Source organism: Symphalangus syndactylus, chromosome 7, assembly GCF_028878055.3.
Source record: "Symphalangus syndactylus isolate Jambi chromosome 7, NHGRI_mSymSyn1-v2.1_pri, whole genome shotgun sequence".
Taxonomy (NCBI): Eukaryota; Metazoa; Chordata; class Mammalia; order Primates; family Hylobatidae; genus Symphalangus; species Symphalangus syndactylus.
The window spans coordinates 86,663,107-86,683,120 of NC_072429.2; the positions used below are offsets into that span (position 1 = coordinate 86,663,107).

Below are 20,014 nucleotides of genomic sequence, written 5' to 3' on the forward strand. Positions count from 1 at the left end.
GGAATAAGTGTAAATGCAGAATATATTAATTTAATGTCATAATTAGAATATGTCTATTAACATAATACATTTAAAATTATTATATTAAATATATATTATACTTTTAAAAGTATACTAAATATATATTATATTAAATCCTTGAAATAAGTTATTAGTTGTCTCATCTGGAATATTAATGTTATCTTTGAAATATCATTCACAAGTGGATAAAATGAACACTATTAATATAATAATATAACCAAAATTTGTGAGTGAATTTAAAAAATAAAATAGACTATACCTTCGCCATAAAGAAACAATTCTGAGTCAAGGATGAAGGATTCTTCCCCTAAGAATTAGAGGTCCTACTTTTTTTCAAGGCTAAATCATTCCTGTATTTTGAGCAACGGGTATGCCCTCAGATTGGCTTAGTGATTATAACTTCTACTTGATTGAAACACCTCCTCTGGGCTGGTCCTTTCCTCTGATTATATAAATGTTCACAAGTCTCCCTAGTCTTACACATTCATCCTCCCTTGACCTCATGCCCTCTTATAACTGTTAACTCTATTCCTGTCTTTAAGAGTGGTAACTGAGTGGAGGAAAATTTTAACCTTAACCATGTTTAGAATTGCTGGAGCATGGCATGATGATACTAAAAAGGAGACAAAAGCAGACAGGCTTTAGTCAGTTTTATTGCTGCTTGACAATTCTCTACAGACAGCACATATCCTCATGCCCTCCCTGTGCCCCTGGTTGACTGTGCCCACCACTTCCCTTTCTGGTATGCCTATCAAGTTTCAGTCCACTAAAGCTTTTTGTTCTGGAGTCACCAATGCCCTCCAACTAAACAATTTCCCACCCTTATGTATTGACACTATTGACCACCTTAAGTACTTTCCTCCCTGAGCTGTGAGAAAACCATTTTCTTTTGTTTTGTTTGTTCTCTAGCTGCTCCTTTCTGGGCTTATTGTATTTTACTCAGCCCTTGAATGTTATTGTTTCCTAGGACTCTGTTCTCTGCTCTCCTCTTCTTATCCTAAATAAGGAAGGGTCACAAACTCAAATAACTACAGGGGCCAGGTTAGGGATGATAGTAGTAGTGCAGTATCTCCACTAATATTGAGATATTTCCATAAAAGTCAGTAAATTACCATTACCCTAAAGACTTATTTCCCTCCTTCCCCAAGTCCTCTTCTCCTGGGGCTTCTGAAACATTCTACGATCCAGCATCGTCTTGGATCTCTAGCACCTCCTGGGGTTAATATCTGGCAAAGCAAGGTGTCCCAACGTCCTTTCTATAATATTTCAAAACCACCCATAGATAAGGACCATGATAAACCATAGCTCATGTAATACCTAAAGGTCTTCAAAAAATTTTAAAAATGTGCCCTCTTAACACAAAATAAGCAAACAAAAACCACACATCTTTAGGCTAAATTTAGTTAGGAGTTTCTAGTTTGTAACCATGGGTAATCTCATTTACTCCAAGAGCTTCTACTACCATTTGATACCATTTAAGTTAGAACAACATTTACTGAGTATCTTCAAGTATCCCAAGTATCATGCCAGGTACTAAGGATACCGCAGAGGGTAAGAAATCTGATCGCTACCCTGATCATCCTACATGACAGCAGAAGCAGCAGATGAAAGCCAAATATACACATATATAACTTCAGTAATTGAAAAACTACAGAAGGCTAGAAAACAAAAAACAGAGGTTGAGAAAAAAATAAAGGGAACTTACTTTAAGTAAAAAGGTCAGGGAAGACCTCTCTGAAGAAATACACCAAAATCTAAAGAAAGAGAAGGTAATAAATATGCAAAGAATATTGGGAAGTGCATTCAGAGCAGAGGACAGTTTGGGATGATCAACAAATTGAAAGAAGATCAGTAATTTGTAATAAGCAAGTACAAAATCTTTGAAAATCAACATAATGAGTTGGAATCTTACTTAGAGTGTACTGGAGGCCATCAAGGAGATTAAATTTGTGTTGGGTTGTGATTGGTTTTATATTTTAAAATGATTTTTGGTGACAAATGGATTATAAAGGGAAGAATGAAAATAAAATGACCCATCAAGAGTCTTTGGCAAGAATTAATTGAATCATTCACTCAATAATTACTTAGTACATGTACCAAGCACTGTTGTAGGCACTACCAATAGAGAAGTGAACCAGAAGGTCAACATCTCTATCTCATGAAGCTTAGATATCAGTGAGTGAGTACGAATCAAACAGATGAATAAATTAAAACTTCAGAAAGCAAAGTGCTATACAAATAGAGAAAGAAAAAAGGATATTAAGGTGACAGTGATGGGATTTGGGGCTACTTTGTATTAGATGCAGGAAAGATCTCTTTATTCAACTGTGACATATAATTCAAAGGAGCCAGACCACTGAAGATTGTTTGAGGTAAAAGAAACATAAAGAATAAATGCCAAAATGGGAAGAAGCTTGTTGTGCAGCTAGAATAGAGTGTGATAGGAGTGTATAATGATAGAGGTGAGGATCATGTAACCCTTGTAGGAGTTGAACTTTGTTCTAAATGAAATAGGAAGTCATTGAATAGTTAAATCAAAAAGTTCTCTGATAGTAGTTTGGACCAACACAGCAGAAATAGAGACGGAAACGATAAAATAAAGTCAGGACATATTTTGGAGATGGAATTGATAGGCATTGCTGAGGGAATTAAGATAAAGATAATATTAAGAATGATCTTCAAGTTCTGGCTTGTGTAGATAAGTGAATAACAGTGTTATTTAATAAGACAAGACTAAAGGTGAATGGGCTGTTGGAAGTTTAAATCAAGAGTCTGAGATGTCAATTAGATATCTACATAAAGAAGTCCTGTAGGCAACCAGGTAGGTCAGTTTGAAAATAAGTTTGTAAGACACAAGCATACATGTGGCATTTATAAATTTAGGATGTGTTGAGATTATCCTGGGACGAGTATACACAGAAGATAAAGATTAACCAGAACCGGACTTCTAGAAATTCATGACCATTAGAAAAGATCACACAAAGGAAGAGGGAAGCAGAGGCACATCAGGAGAAAGAAGAGGCAGTGTTGAAGACAAAAGTAAAAGAAAACATCAGAAGGCAAAAAGAAAAAAGTGTAGTCATAAATGACTAACTCTGATCCAAATATCTCTTGAAAGCCAACTAGTATCTATAGTTATCTGATGAGATTTTCTACAAAGTCCAAATTTGAACTCATCTGAATACCTTTCTTATTTTCCCTCTTTGGGTAGATGGAATACTAGTTATACTGTGGCTGACATCAGAAACGTCCTTGTTCATTATTTTCCATATTTAATGGATCATTACATTCAGATGATTTCAATTCCTAACTCTCCCTTATAACTGTCCTTTGAAGGCTGTTCTTTTTACCAATGGTCCTTTATATCATCCCTTCCATCGTCCCTTCTAAAGGTAATACTATCACTGTAAGACTAGAGTCAGTCAAAATGCTGTGCTGCAGAGTAAGCTATGGAGACTTGGCTTCGTCTGATAAGCAGAGATAAGCAGAACCATCCATGTCTCTCTCTTGGGAAGATGACCCAGAGAACACCGAGAGATTTTCCCTCTAAGCAGGGGAAATTGACTATTTTTATATAATACGAAGCCTGAGAAGCCAAGATGGACAGAGGAAGCAAATATTATGAGGAGGCAGAAATTGAATAAAAGAGATGGACAGAAAGAGAAGAGAGAATGAGAAGAGATTAAAAAAAAAAAGTGATACAAGGAGCAAAGCTATGAATGGGAGAGGGGCCAGCAGGCAAGTGTAGCAAGTTCCTGGCTGTCTGAGTTCCTGTTACACACCCACTCCTTACCATAAGTTCCCCATAAGCTCAATTAACCTTACTGGGTTTATTTTTCTTTTAACTGAACGAGACTGTTCAATGTAAAATTGTGAACAATCAAATATCATGTAAGTTGCTAGGTGCATCTGAGCCCAAGCCTGTTGGCCAGAATCCTAGCTTTAGCCAATGGTACCATGCTGTCTTCCAGCCATGAGACTTAAGAGAAACCTGTGTATTTCCTAGCTTATGTTATTTCAACATTTTCTTCCTCGTTTTCCTGTCTCCAGCCAGTCTCCTTTTTATCTATCCTCCACAAAGTCAATAAAGGGATTTCTTGAAAATGCATACTTGATTTTTGCCTCTCTTTTGTTTAAAAATTTCAGTGGTTTCTTATTGCATTCAGGATAAAACCCAAATTCATTATATGTCATTTCAAGGTTCCTTTCAGTACGGGTGTCTTATCTCATCTATATTCCACTTATCTCCATTTATGGGAAACTAGGATGACACTTTCAAAACTTAGCTTTGCACGATTTCTCTGAAAAGCATTTCCTATCTGAGTATGGTGGGCACCTTACATTGCCAAATTACCGGCATTTACCTTCATCTTATTACTTAGTACATTGTACCTTGATGAATCACAAGCCTGCCACCCACTCTAGCGTGTGAATAACTTGAGGAAAAACGCTACATCGAACGCATTATTTTCGTGCAGCACCTCATATATAGTATTTGGAAAGTAGGTGCTTAATAAATAAATGGTTACTGATGCAAAGAACCATGTTTAATATTACATGGCTACTCAAATATAGGATCAAAAATCTAACAAAAGGCACAATAAAGGCTACATAAATAACATTGAGGGCATTAGTTTGGAATCTTGTTAGTACAGCAAGAAAGAAAAATTTTACAACCACTAGCAAGAGAAAATATAAGGCATGTCTTGGTATTGTGCTGAAAAATCATTTATTTAAGTGATTATATTTAACCAAGTGTTGGAAATATGGTCATAAAAAAGGAAACTTACCCTGAGCCCTTGTATAATCTGAATATTATACACACACACACACACACACAGACACAGACACACACACACACACACACCTCATCCCAAAGGCCCAGACCACATCCTTGCCAGAGTCAGTGAGTTGGAAAATCCAGAAAGCTGTTTCACAGTATGCTCTATATTTTAATCAAATCCCTGTGGCATTAAAATAGAAAGTCTTAAAACAATAGAAGAAAGAGAAAGAAAGGCCTTTTCTGTTGGCCTATACCTCAGTTACTTATTGCATCCTTTCCTTTCATCTCCTTTTTAATTAGGAGTATGCAGTTTCAATGCCTCTCATGCTAGCTATTTAGGGTACATACTGTGTCAGCTCAACTCAGTTGGTTGTCCCTTTCAAGCAGAAGCATTCTAGTATGCTTTTGATCACTTCCTTTTGCAGCTCCTAAACTTGCTTATCATTTGCATGATAATTTCTTCCAGGCTTTTTTTAGTGAAGACACTAGGCTCATCAATAACCAGGATGCCCTGGTGCATGGAGCAGGAGAAATGGTTCACAGAAGCTTAGTTTACATGTAGTTCTGGTGTCTCAGTAGAGGACAATGTGTGAAAAAAGAAAAGGAATTACGGTTCTTATAGGAAATTGTTATTATTCTACTTAAAAAACTGTTATTGTTGCTGTTTATAAAAACTATGCATTGAAAATACTTTCCTGTACTGTTGGTCTAGTATTTTCCATACACAAAAGGGAGAAATAATCAGTCTTTCACTTTTTAATGATCAAGTCCTTTGTATAAAACAGCTCGATCAGCTTTTTTTTTTGTTTTTTCTTAACCTACTAGGAAAAATGTACTTATATTCCCTTTATGAAAACAAAGCAAAATAGAGAGCTTATCAGTAAACATTTGCTATAAAGTTGCACGACAGAATTCCAGCAGTCATTCTCACAAAATTAAGAAATACCACCTTGCCTGCTGAGTGTTTATGGCATAGAATTCAAGGAAATAACTCAATAATAATTATGAGTGACATTTAATTTTCTGAGTGTTTATTGGGAAAATACAATTATACAATTCCTTTTGTATCTTGATGAGTTAAGATTTTCATATGAAAAAACTGAAATGGTTGAACTAGTTTACAGTAACTAGTGGAAGACAGTGTGGCGATTCCTCAAGGATCTAGAACTAGAAATACCATTTGACCCAGCCATCCCATTACTGGGCATATACCCAAAGGATTATAAGTCATGCTGCTATAAAGACACATGCACACGTATGTTTACTGCGGCACTATTCACAATAGCAACGACTTGGAACCAACCCAAATGTCCAACAATGATAGACTGGATTAAGAAAATGTGGCACATAAACACCATGGAATACTATGCAGCCATAAAAAAGGATGAGTTCACGTCCTTTGTAGGGACATGGATGAAGCTGGAAACCATCATTCTCAGCAAACAATTGCAAGGACAAAAAACAAAACACCACATGTTCTCACTCATAGGTGGGAATTGAACAATGAGAACACTTGGACACAGGAAGGGGAATATCACACACCGGGGCCTGTCATGGGGTGGGGGGAGTGGGGAGGGATAGCATTAGGAGATATACCTAATGTAAATGACGAGTTAATGGGTGCAGCACACCAACATGGCACATGTGTACATATGTAACAAACCTGCACATTGTGCACATGTACCTTACAACTTAAAGTATAGTTAAAAAAAATACGAAAAGGAAGAAAAAACAGAAATGACTTTGTTTCTACTTTTCAGGTTTTCAGTTAAGTATGTAAGATTTATATTTGGCTTTTTTTTACTGTACATATGACAGGTGGTTTTTTAACTACCCTACCATCAGACAGTCTGGGTCTCAAGGAAAATATCTTGGTAGAATGTAAGTATTCCCTGGATTTCATATGAGGTTGACATATTCTGGAGCAAGCGGAAAAAACTAGTTCTTACCGACATTGTACTTGGCAGAATGCAGAGGAAAATATCAACAAGTTAGAATTAAAGACCAAAAGGTTTTATAAATGGAAGAATAGCTTTAAAAATGTTTAGAGTTGGAGAAGACTTTATAGATCGTCTATTGCAGTGATTTTTCAATGATATTCATCTATCCATCCATCTATTCAATGGATGGATGACATTCAATCATCCATCTATTCCATCTATTCATCCAGCTCTTCTCCTATTCAATGTCTGTTTATTATGAGCCTATTATAGTCTGTCAGTCAACTAGGAGCTGCAGAAACACTGATGAAGGCAACACAAAAAGTTCCTGTCTTTGTGGAACAGACTAGCAGAGAAAATAGATAGTAAACAAATAATCCCAAACAGAATTTTTAAATTAAATGCTGCTCCTATCAGGAAACATGCAGTATCTAATAACTTTTTTTTTTCAGAAGGACAGTGCTTACTCTGGAGGTTAAGATTTCTACCTGCTTTTTGACTCCCTTGAACTGAGCCACTGTTAATGATGGGAGTGCATTATATTGTTCAGATGTACCGGATCAGAAAAGTGGCTGATAATCCAGCCTAACGCATTCATTTATTTTACAGGTCAAAGAAGTCGTGTGTCTAAAGCCACAGCACCAGGTTCTAATGGGTTTGTACTGTGGTCCAGGCCTCTTGATTCAGTGCTTATCTTACTATGCAAAATTGACTCTCAAAACAGAACAAGTTCACACTCTGGCTTTCAGAATTGCTAATGATTCCCTGCTTCTTCCTTCCTTTATCAACTAATCACCTAACATTTTTAATGGGAGTGTTTATGTATTAACCCACTGTATTCGGCTCATGCTTGTTCATTGTATCTTGAGTAGTGTGATATCCTTTGTGCCTTATTACTAAAGAAATTAAAAAAAAAAAACTGTATTTTTGTCTCCTCAAAACTATTCATATATTTATATTTTATGTTTTCTATTACAACAGTGGTCAGTAAACGAGGACCACTAGCTGCCGCCTGTTCTTGTAAATAACACTTTACCAGCAAACAGCCACACCTATTTATTTACGTATTGGGTATGGCTGCTTTTAACTTGCAATGAAAGAGTTTAGTAGTTAATGACAGAGTCCATATGGTCCACAAAGCAGAAAGTATTTACTATGTAGTTTTTTACAGGAAAGATTAGAAAACAAATTCCTTAATGGTTTGATTTTCTTCATAACACAGAAGTCTGTGCATAGAATAGTCAGTAAATATTGTTTATTGGGCTGATTACTGTTCAACATTTATATATTCTTTGAGAAAACATCAGGGAATTTAAAACATTTTTATAAAGAATCAATATTTTATTTGTTAGATTATGTTATTTAATGGGGCATTCAATAGCTTTGAAGTCAGAACTAGGGGGTGACAGCTCTACCAATAACCAGCTGTAAGACCCTGCGCAAGTCATGAATCTGAGCTTTCCTTTCATAATTTGTACGTACGATGCTAACTTAATGCTCGCTTGGAATTCGGGAAATAATGAGATCAAATACACTCACACTGTAGGTGCCTCAAGGTGTCCCAATAAATGGTTATAACACAGTATTTCACTGATCAAATTTGCTAATCACCTACTCAAATAAATAAATGATACCAATAATAAACAATTAAGTAACACTAATCTCTATTTGAGCTATTTGGAATATGTTTTAATTTCTATATTGTTTATAGGTAGGTTGCTCAGGAAATTTGAATAAATGCCCAACTTTTGAGGTCATATGACTTTTTGTTAGCAGCATTTTGTTTTCCAGATTCCACAATATTATCTAGTAAGCAGAGAATTTTGAATGCTTATGCAAGTGTGGTTGCCGCTGAGGTGTGCAGCTCAGGTCTTCCTTAGAGAAAGAAACTATCATCAGCTGAGTGCCTTTGGGTCTGATGCATCAGTTGGGCCAAGGCTACACTCTTCTCCAGCAGCCTCCCACCAAAGACTGAGCACAGCAGAGTACTAAAGCCTGGCCATTTTTGCTTTGCACGCAAATCCTCTAAGAGGCATTCTTTGATCTGAAGCTTGGCATCGGGTTCACCAAGACTTTGTCACCTACCGCTAATCCTGCCTTGTCCCCTTTAATCTTTCATATATTTACCTTCCTCCCTGACAAACCTCTCAGACTCCTAACTTGGTCTCAGTGTCTGCTTCCTGGGGAACTCTACGAGGCACAACAAACAAAGTGATGTTACAACAGTTTTTGAAAATGAGGAAAGCTTTCAGATACACAAGTAATATTGACAGGAAGATATTGCAGCTTTAAATATAAATGAAAATAGACATAATAAAAATATACTATAGAGTTTTTAATCATTTTAATAAGTAGAGGTATATTAGCAATAAGAGTTTCAAATATTAAACATTTGGACCTATGTTTTAGATGAGCACGTCAACATAAAATATTAATACTAAAATTCTATAAATATAATTCAAAAAATAGCACTATTCGCTTGGTCTAAATCTATTTTCACATATACCAAGACTACTAAATATAAATTCCTTAATCTAGTATAACTTTTTGTACATCAATTTTGTTATATCCTATAAAGAAATAAATAATCATTGTACTCACCTATTTATAGAAAATATTTCTTGTAGGTTACCTATTTATTGTACTATGTAAGAAACAATGTATTTCGACCTCAAATGAACTTCATGAACACTCCCTAAACCTTTCAAGAAAAAGAATTTGTGAGCAGCATAAAGAAATTGCCTGTTTATGAGTATTCATTTGAAATAAAATAACAATTAAATTCATATAACCCATTTCTTAACAAACAGTTCTTTTCTTTGCCATTTTCCAGCATCAAGTACTTTAGACAACTCCTCTCTTTTGATACACATCTTCTGTATGCCATTTTTATTCCTAAATTTTATTGCCATCCTCTTTTCTGCCTCATATATTTTAGTTTCTATTCCACAAGTGATTTGTGTCTCTTGAAATGAAACTGCCAACCAGGGTAATAAGTACTGCTTAAATTTATTAAGTGATAGCAACAATTTGAATTTTGAGACAACTTTTCAGCTACTTGATTTTATTTTGACTGTTACTGATTCTGACAACACTAGCATCTCTGTTTTAAAATTTGTTTCCAATTCTTGAAAGAGATTGCACCAGCTCAATTTTCAAGACAGCGTTTTTGATACTATTATCTCATAACCATTCAGTCTTAACATGCCTAGTAATTAAGAATGTACACCTGGCTTGATTATGCTTACAAATTGTTACTCTTTATATGGGATATACCTGAGTGATGGAAAGATAGCTAACTAGCACAAAGTATAGAGTACATTCAGTTGCTGGAAAAAAAACCGTATTACTTCCTCGAGGTATGATACATTTTCTATTTCTGGGTCTCTCTAAACAATAAAAAAAACCACGTTTGAGCATAAAGTAGAACGACTCAGTGTTACTTACTAAATATCAAATAGAGGAATAAATGGGCCTATTCAGGCATCACAACTGTAAATGGTGCTAAGTGATAGTCACATACACCAAACCATAATGCTGGCTGACTTTCAATAAGAAAGCCCTATGGGTTTGTACATCTACACTCTCACTCAACAGCCCTTACAGCAAGCAGCTTAATCAGTGAAGGGAGACATTATACACTGGCTTCTTTAAAAAAACAAAAACAACAAAAAAATACCCACCCCCACACATACGTCTACACATGTGAGGTTGAAAGAAAAAGTATCTAAAATACTTGTCTACTTACTTGTACCTATAATCATGTCACAAAAATTTGAGGGATCTGATACAAAATGTGACACAAAGAGAAAACATAAGTTAAAAACAAACAAAAATAAGATGAGAAATTACAGAGCAAAAATGAAACAAAGATAAACAATATAAAATAACAGTGACAAAATTACTCAAAATGTGGGCACCAAAACTTTTTTGGTAGTTATTTCCAAGATAACCACTTAGTAGAGAATACTTTATAATCATTATAAGTTATAGCATCTAAAATTAAATTGAGATCATAGAATATTTATAATATTTCTTCAGTAAGTGGATGAGTTATTTACTAAGACTTAATTAAATTTTCTTTCTACTATTGTCAAAATACTAAAACTTTAACATAGAGGGGAAAGTTGCCAGGGAATGAATGCATCTCAGCTATGAGGGTACATTGCACTTGATTGTCAATGGGCTCAACTAAGAAACTAAAACTGAAATAGTATTAATTTGGATATTCATAATTAACATGCTCTGGAATAATGAAGGAATCAAATTGTACTACCTATGTCATCAGTATATTTAAATGTATGAAATATTTGCATAATTGATTACAACATAAATTTATGCACTTAGTAAAGCTTCTTGTTAAAAAAAAGTCTTATTGTGATATAACTGACATTCAATAAATTTAATGTGTATAATTTATTACGTTTTGACATATGTACATACCTATCAAAGTATTGACATAATCAAGAAAATGAACATTTCATCATTCTGAGAAGTTTTCTTCACGCTCAACTCTTGCCTGTCCCCAGGGAACCAATGAGGCACTTTTTATCACTATAGATCAGTTTATATTTTCTAAAATTTAATACAAATGCTATAATACAGTATGTACTCTTGTTTTGTCTGAATTATTTCCCAGCAAAATTATTTTGAGTTTCATCCATGTTGTAATGTGAATCAGTATTTCATTCCTTTTTATTGCTGAATAGTCTTCCATTTTATGGATATATCACAGTTTACTCATTTACCTGTTGAGAATATCTGAATTATTTCCAGTTTTGTGTTATCACAAATATGGCTGCTTCGAATATTTATGTAGAGGTCTTTGATTACACATACGTTTTCATTTTTCTTGGGAAAATACCAAGGGTAAAATGGCTGGATTATATAGTAGCTGTGTATTTTACTTTTAAAGAAAACTGCCAAAATGTTTTCCAGAATATACAATTTTACTTTCTTTTAGCAATATATGACAGTTACAGTTCCTTCATAATCTTGCCAACACTTGGTATGGTCAGTCTTTTATATGTTAGCCATTCTATCAGGTGTGTAGTGGTATTTCATTGTGGTTTTAATTTACATTTCCCTAATGACTAATAATGTAAAGCATCTTTTCATGAGCTCATTTGACAACCATCTATGATCTTTGGTAAAGCTTTTGTTCAATACTCTGTTCATTTTTATTGAGTTGTTTGTTTTCTTTTTATTGCGTTTTGAGTGTTCTTTATATATTGTGAATAAAAATCCTTCATCATATACTTGGCTTGCAAATAATGTACTCTAATCTGAGGTTTTTTTATTCTCTTAAAAGTGTCTTTGAAGAGTAGAATTTTTAAATTAAGTCTTATATATCAATTTTTCTTTTATAGATTATGATTTTGCATGATATCTAAGAAATTTTTGCACAGATCAAGGTCACAAACTTTTGTATCCTATGATTCATCTAGGAGTTTTATAGATTCAGCCTTTACATTTAGGTTAGGACCATATTTTCGTATAGTATAGGATGTGAATTGGAGGTTTGTTTTGTTTTGTTTTTTTACATGTATCTTTGTTAAAAATTACTTGTCCATATATGTTTTGAGTCTTGATTATTATAGCTTTAAAGTAAGACTTGAAATCAAGTAGTATTTTCTTTTTCCTTTCTTTGTTTTTTTGAGACAGAGTCTTGCTCTATCATGCAGGCTGGAGTGCAGGGGCATGATCTCGGCTTACTGCAACCTCTGCCTCCTGGGATCAAGAGATTCTCTTGTCTCAGCCTCCTGAGTGGCTGGGATTGCAGGAGCCTGCCACCACACCTGGCTAATTTTTATATTTTTAGTAGAGTTGGGATTTCACCATGTTGGCCAGGCTGGTCTTGAACTCCTGACCTCAAGTGATCCACTTGCCTCTCCCTCCCAAAGTACTGGGCTTACAGGCGTGAGCCACCTTACCCGGTCAAAATCAACTAGTATTTCCAAAGTGGTTTTGTCTATACTAGGCCTTTTGTATTTGTATATATGAATTTTAGAATCAGCATGACCATTACTACAAAAGTGCCTGCAAGTATTTTGATCGGGATTGCACTGAATGTCAACATAAATCTGGTGATAAATGTCATTGTAATAATACTGAGCCCTCTGACCTGTGAATGAGGCATATCTGTCCAGTTATTTAGGCCTCTTTACTTTCATTTAGCAGTGTTTTGTTGTTTTCAATGTAGAGGTCATGCACATTTTTTTGCAGATTGATCCCTCAGTATCTGATGTTTTCGAATGCAATTGTAAATGGCCTTTTATTTTAAATTTTCAATTCCTTATTGTTCTTTGTTAGTATGTGATAGGAGATAATTCTTCATAGGTCTTGTGCTTTTCAGTTTGTCTTGAGAGCACAGGCACTGACTGCCTTTGTTCTAGAATCCATTTCCAAAACTGGGATTATGGATACAGTGTCTCCCTTCACCGCAAAGGAAAGGTCTGTTTACTGTCCAGTATGATAAAGAAACTATCTCCCTTCAGTGAAAAATTTAGGCAGGCTTATTGCTAATTATAGAAAATTTAGGTACTTTAATTCATTATTCCTTTCTTGCAATGAGACTAATTTCATGTAAGGTGTCACCTCCTTTTAGTATCACACTTCTAAAGTGTGGGGTTTAGGGAAAAAGTACAGATGACTATACTGTGGCTACTGCTTTTGATTTCCATCCTTTTCTCTGACTCAGGAATCTCATGTCTTCTGTCAACATCCATGAGCATAAGGCAGGCTAATAGGCTTTTATTAGCTTACAAATAAGATAAAATCTCAGACCCTTCCAGTTCTTGAAAATATACAGAAATACAATTAAATGTTTACTAACGTTCTTAGATCTTGTAACTTTGAGAGACACACATCAATTCTGGAAGCTTTTTGGTTGACTGCAATCCTATCTCTTTCTACACAGACAACTACGTCCATGGATACAGTTTTACTTCTGTTTTACATCAGTCAGATTGTCTATAAATACAGCTTTATTTCTTTCTTTCCAATCTAAAATATTTTTATTTATTTCACCAGATAAAACTTGTTACAATGTTGAACAGACCTGATATAAACATCCTTGTCTTGTTCCTGATCTTTTGGGGTATGCAAGATACTGTGAATTTTACCTTGTTGGGTCAGTATCTCTGTATCCCTATAAATATTCTTGAGCTTTGTTCTAGGACTGTTATTTGGAAACCATTCGATTGCTTCAGGTCTTACTTTGAAGATTTGTTAAGTGGAATTCAAGCAGGGATATTTCTAGGATAATTATTCCCCACTACTGAGGTAAGGCCCTTTTCAATACTCTATCCAAAGCCTATGAACAGGTGGTTGGGGGGCAGCAGGTACTATGGCCCTCCGTGAGTGTCAGGCACTTCTCCTTTTGTTCCGACTGATTGGTTCCTTTTCTAGATTTGAGTAGTTTCCTTATAGACATGAGCTGACCAATACTCTTTCCAATACGTATGGGGATCCATCTGCTAATCTCTGGGCCATCTTGTGTAGCTCTCTCCTCTATGTTACTTTCTCCTGTGCACTGAAGCTACCTTGTTCTCCCTGAACTCTCAGCTCTGTATCTTCAACTGAGAAAGACTTCTGAGCTCTTCCTGGGTTCCCCTACGTTGTGCCGCAGCCTGTAAATTATTCAGATGGGAAGCTATGGTAATTTCAGGGCTCATCTCCCTTTATTTCCTGACTCTCAGGATTCAATGTCCCCTGTTTCTTGAAACCCAGTGTCTTTGAAAATCATATTTTAATATAATTTGTCAATTTTTTCTTTGTTTTCAGGAGGAAAGATAAATCTGATCCCCATTATTACTTCTTGGCTGGAAGCAGAATCTACCATTATAGTACACTATTATGTAATATATTACATTATATTCTGATCTACCATACTTTAACATACCAAAAAGCAGTAAGATTATGTTCAGAATATAGAATTGGACACATATATAAAGGACAAGTTTTATGTTTTCATAATTTATATACTGACAACTCCCACTTCACATGATGTACATGTGCACATATAATTTTGCCCAAGTTCAAAAAATATCTAAATTACACCAAAATATAAATTTTTAATTGTATCTAATTGCTTTTCATTCTTCTTAAGATTTATAAAAGTTTGAATAAATAGGACATGTTATGTTTATATCATGAACACAATAGTTATACTTTATAGCTAAACATTCATTTATACATATAGTTGAATACACATCTTCAAATTCTTATGTAAAATGAAAACAAGGTTAATACCTTTAGGTATAATTAATACCTAAGTACCTTTAGGAAATACATAGTTAAATACATTTATATCCAAACATGGACTTTAGTTAAATAGGGGAATAAAAGACAAAGCTACTCAAATATATAATAATTGTCTAGCACAGATTAGAAGAAGAAAAAAAAAACATAAAAGATGATTTCTGTAGAGAGAGAAGAAGAAAACAAAGATAAATAATGTAAGGCAAAGAGGCTAAATAAAAGAGTAAATTAAAGAAGAATAACATCTAAATCACTAGTAATGTAAATCACAGTCTAGTATGGCTGGTATAGGTTGAGACCAACTTGCACATGGCTATAAGTACAGGTTGGGGCTTGAATCTTATTCTTGGTTCATTTGATCAATCTTTATTGAGTGTTTACTACACTCCAGGTATTGTTTAAGACAACAAACTATGACCATAGCCTGCTTCTGTGTGGCCCATGATCTAAGAATAGTTTTTACATTTTTTAAGTTAGAACACAACACACACAAAAAACAAAGAAAGGTATATAATAAAGAAAGGTATATAATAGAGACCATACGGGCTGCAAAGCCTAAAATATTCACTATTTTGTCATTACAGAAAAGGTCTGTCAAAGCCCAGTTTAAGATTTTGGTGATAAAACAGTGTAAAAGAAAAAAAAAAGAATACCTTGCCTTTATGGGATTGATATTCTAGTGGGAAGGATACAGATAAACACTTAAAATATATGGTTTGTCAGATGGTATGTGCACAAGTTATGCAGGGAAGGGGATCAACTGTTAGCAAAGGGGCAGAGATTGCCTCACGGCCCATAGAACAAAATGGAGTGACCACGTGGGTTGAGGAATGATGTGGTTATCTGGTCTTTTGAGGGTGATAAGGGTTATAAAGAAAGAGTCAAGGAGAAATATTTTGATTGTGATTGTGGTGAGGGTAGTGGAGGGGGTCATTTCGCTTCAGAAGCCCGGGGTGCTAGGACTCTCACTCCTCTCCTGCCAGTCATGAGGTAGAGTCTAGGGAAGAGTGTGGTCTCACTGGGAACACCCAGAACTTCTGACTCTTTCTCAATAATCAATGCTTTATTGAGAGGAAGAGCTACAGGTCATAGCTGGGTTTTGAGAGGGTTTATTTGAGGGTAAGAGTAAACTGGAGGAAAGAGTCGCCACAGTGAGGGTCCTCAAAGTGACAAAATTTATTAGAGTAGGCATTTCCTGAGGTTGACAATGTACCAGAAGAGACCACTGACAAGCACAACATTCTGGTGGTTACAGAAGTCTGGGACAAAAGATGAAATTATTGCTATTGTAAGCACCATACCATAAAAAACACCATACTGAGTCAAATCAGTATTCAGTGATATTGCTTTTATTGAAATGTTTATTGAGCACCTACTATGCACCCAACACTTTTAGGAACTGAAAATAAAATGATATGCAGGAAAATATAAACAAATTCCATCTCTCATGAAATTTCCATTTGAATGCTGTGGGTAATTTCAATTCTTTTACAAATGCTTTGTGCAAGTTAGAAGGTACTACTTACATAGGGTGGGCAGGGAGGGCACTGGAGGACATACCTTTTATGCTGGCTGTTGAAAGATGAAAAGGAGCTAGCTATGCCACAAGAGAGTGAGAAGCAGCAAAGCGAATAAAAGCGAGAAGGCCCTGAGGCAATAAAGAGCTGTCAGAACACGAATTTATGACTGTGGCAGTTTCGCCTCAGGCAGTCTTCTCAGAGAGCACGACTGGTCCTGTGAGGAGACAGGGCCTCCTGGGACAGTCCCCAAGTGGAAGGCTAGTCGGAACTTAACCTGCCCTTCTTTTTGTTGCTACTACTCATGGGACCCAGGAAGGATGTAGGAGAGGGGAATTTCCCTCCAATATCATGTCGCTAAGATTCACAGCCTTTAGGTGGTATCCTTGCTTTGTCCACTGTGGTGCGGTGCACCGCCACTTTTTTATATGCTTATTATAGACAGCAGGAGGGCAAGAAAATTAATAGCAATCTTACTAGCAGCAGCAGCAGCAATAGCTGGCATTTATTGAGGGCTTATACATGCCAGGCACTTTACATGTAGTAATTAATTTAGTCCTCAAAATCATTTTGAGATGGGGAATAATACAAACTCCATTTTTCAGATTAGGAAACTGAGGCAAAGAGAATTGAGTAGCTTGTTCAGCTGATACAGCTAGTAAGTGTTCAAGGTTGGCAACATGGCCATAAAATTATCATGTTCTTACAGCTAATGTGCTAAACTGTCTCTTTTCCTGAGGAACAATCTGTAAAGATAAAGTCCAGGTATATACTTTCATTTTATATAGGTAGTTTGAGCCTCACTTTAAATATTACAAGTGTTTCCCAAATCCCATGTTTTCACTACCCTCACAAATTGCTGTTGTAAGCACCATAGCATTATTTTAGTTTGATTCTGGGAATAATTGCTTTTTGAGGGATTAAGATCCCCCTTTTCCGGCCGGGCGCGGTGGCTCACGCCTGTAATCCCAGCACTTTGGGAGGCCGAGGCGGGCGAATCACGAGGTCAGGAGATAGAGACCATCCTGGCTAACACGGTGAAACCCCGTCTCTACTAAAAATACAAAAAATTAGCCGGGTGAGGTAGCGGGCGCCTGTAGTCCCAGCTACGCGGGAGGCTGAGGCAGGAGAATGGCGTGAACCCCGGGGGGCGGAGCCTGCAGTGAGCCGAGATCGCGCCACTGCACTCAAGCCTGGGTGAAAGAGCGAGACTCCATCTCAAAAAAAAAAAAAAAAAAAAAAAGATTCCCCTTTTCCTTTCCTCAATCTCTATTCCTGTATAAGCTTACTTTCAGGCCTTTAGGCTCTTGGGTAATATGTTCAACCATAAACTTTTACACTCTAGTTCTCCTCAGCTTCAGCTCAAATACATTCTCTTCACAATTCCCTCAGTCCTCCAACTCAATCTGCCTCTTGTCCCTGTGTTTTCCTTCACAGATATAAGATTTGTGGTTTTGAATATTAACTAGTTTTGAGAATAAAATAATAGGCAGTTGCCTAAGTTCACTTCATCAGGTAATCTCACTTTTGCATGCCAGGCAGTTGGTAGGACTTGTGAGATTAAAATTTGGCACTCAGATAAATAACAGACAATAAATTTCATGATACTGATAATTGGATAATTCTAAGAACTCCTTGACTTTATTTCTTAGTTTACTAGAATCTGTTTACATAAATGATTAAATCAAGTAAAATTTCAGAGATTATGTATGAAAATAGGAGTGTAATAGATTTTATTGCCTAAAACCAGCGAGCAACTCCAAATACTCCAAACAAACAAACAAACAAACAAACCTTTAGTCAGTGCAGAAATGGCTATATATGTATTAATCTTTTTTTGGTACTTTTAAGTCAAATCTAAAAGTTCTAAGAGAAAGAATATTTCTTAAATCTGACATGAGAATACCATATGAGAACAAATAAAATAAAAAATGAAAATTATCGTTATTTCATTTATATTTCTAGTTAACATAGTTTATTTCATTAAATCCTTTAGCTATCTAATCTCATTTCATCACTCTTGTGTGTACCACGGGGCCCTATATAAAATGATTAAAATACAACATAGCCAGATATGGAAAACATCCTTACCTTTAAAGAACACAAAATTCCCGTCGCTATTTTCATAAACTGCATCGATACTAGGAGGCAAGCCCCGCCAGAAGTAAGTAATTTGCATTGGGTATCCATCCATCACCCTGTTGTTTCTCACTCGCCAAAACCACTGGTCCTGCAAACCAAGCAAAGGCATCTCTCAGCAAACATGTAGGCCTCCCTGGCATTTCACGGCGCAATGGCTGCACGCTTTTGAAATCAAGCTGGTTTCCTTATTATTGTCTTACACTAAATCAGTCAGAGAAAGAGCTAAACAACTTGACCACAATGATCACAAAAATTTTTGTAGTAAACTCCTTAATGTCTAAGCCATACAGTGTGATTTAAAACATAATGTCAACATACTGAATCTTGTCATTTTACATTTTCTCCAGGACTTTCTAGATGGAGGTAGCACAGACAAGTCCCGGCCAGATTTGTGGATATGTCAGCTTCTTGAATGTGAGAGCAGTGCTAGGGCCATGTATGCTTCCTAACATTTTTAGATATATGCAAGATCTCCACACCTACCATGTTGAGGATGAAATAGAGAGTCCATACCTGTCTGTATGCCCCTGTTATGCCTATTGTCTCATATAGTTATAAAGTAGAGCCCTCTTTCATCATTAAATATATTTTTGGCTGATAACTTTATGCAAGAAAAATAGGCAAAATTATTTTGAAAAAAATAAATCATCACAGAGGATTCTAGTCTGGGTTAACTGCCTTTCCTATCTGCTCTAGTAATTCCCTGTACTTCATCCAATCACAGCACAAGTCATTTTATATGAAAAGTGTCTATTCATTCTTACCTCTAGTGAAGAACACATGACTTGACCCATAGCAGGTTTCTATAAAGTTGTTTAATTAATAACTGGCCTACACACAATATGTTTCACCATAATACTTACTATGGGCAAAAAAACCCAAAACAAAAACCCTTCAAACCCAAAAAAAGATACATCTGATGACACTAAGTAGTTTTCCATTGAAAATTTGAAAATAAATGAAAGACTACTCCGTTTTTTAACATTTAAAAACTAGCTGTATTTTAAAAATTGATTTTAATACAATTAAAATTTCACTTTATTTTAAATTTCTGTACATATAGGCAATATTTCACTTGGAAGTTATGTATATCCATTATTTAGACAAGTATGTATCACAAAAATACTTCCATTTTAATTCTCTGCTTTCTTTCTTGCTCTTTTCATACAACTTACATATTATGTAAGTGATTTATTTTAGGACCTTCTCATGCTTTTGGCTAACAATATGTTAGCCTGACCAAACTTTCTAGGATTTATCAATTACTCATATATTCATACACACACACACACACACACACACACACACAGAGACACACACACACAGAGACACACACACACAGACACACA

The 20,014-nt window shown here is 35.6% G+C and overlaps 1 protein-coding gene across 3 annotated transcripts in view; it reads right to left on the reverse strand.

The window, feature by feature from the left end:
• Positions 1-20,014, reverse strand: part of MMP16 (matrix metallopeptidase 16) — a 313,058-nt gene that overhangs the window by 47,803 nt on the left and 245,241 nt on the right. For all 3 annotated transcript variants that reach the window (XM_063643386.1, XM_055286708.2, XM_055286709.1), the window contains exon 7: positions 18,615-18,753. In XM_063643386.1, the coding sequence (XP_063499456.1) occupies positions 18,615-18,753 (139 nt within the window). The remainder of the gene's footprint in view (positions 1-18,614; positions 18,754-20,014) is intronic.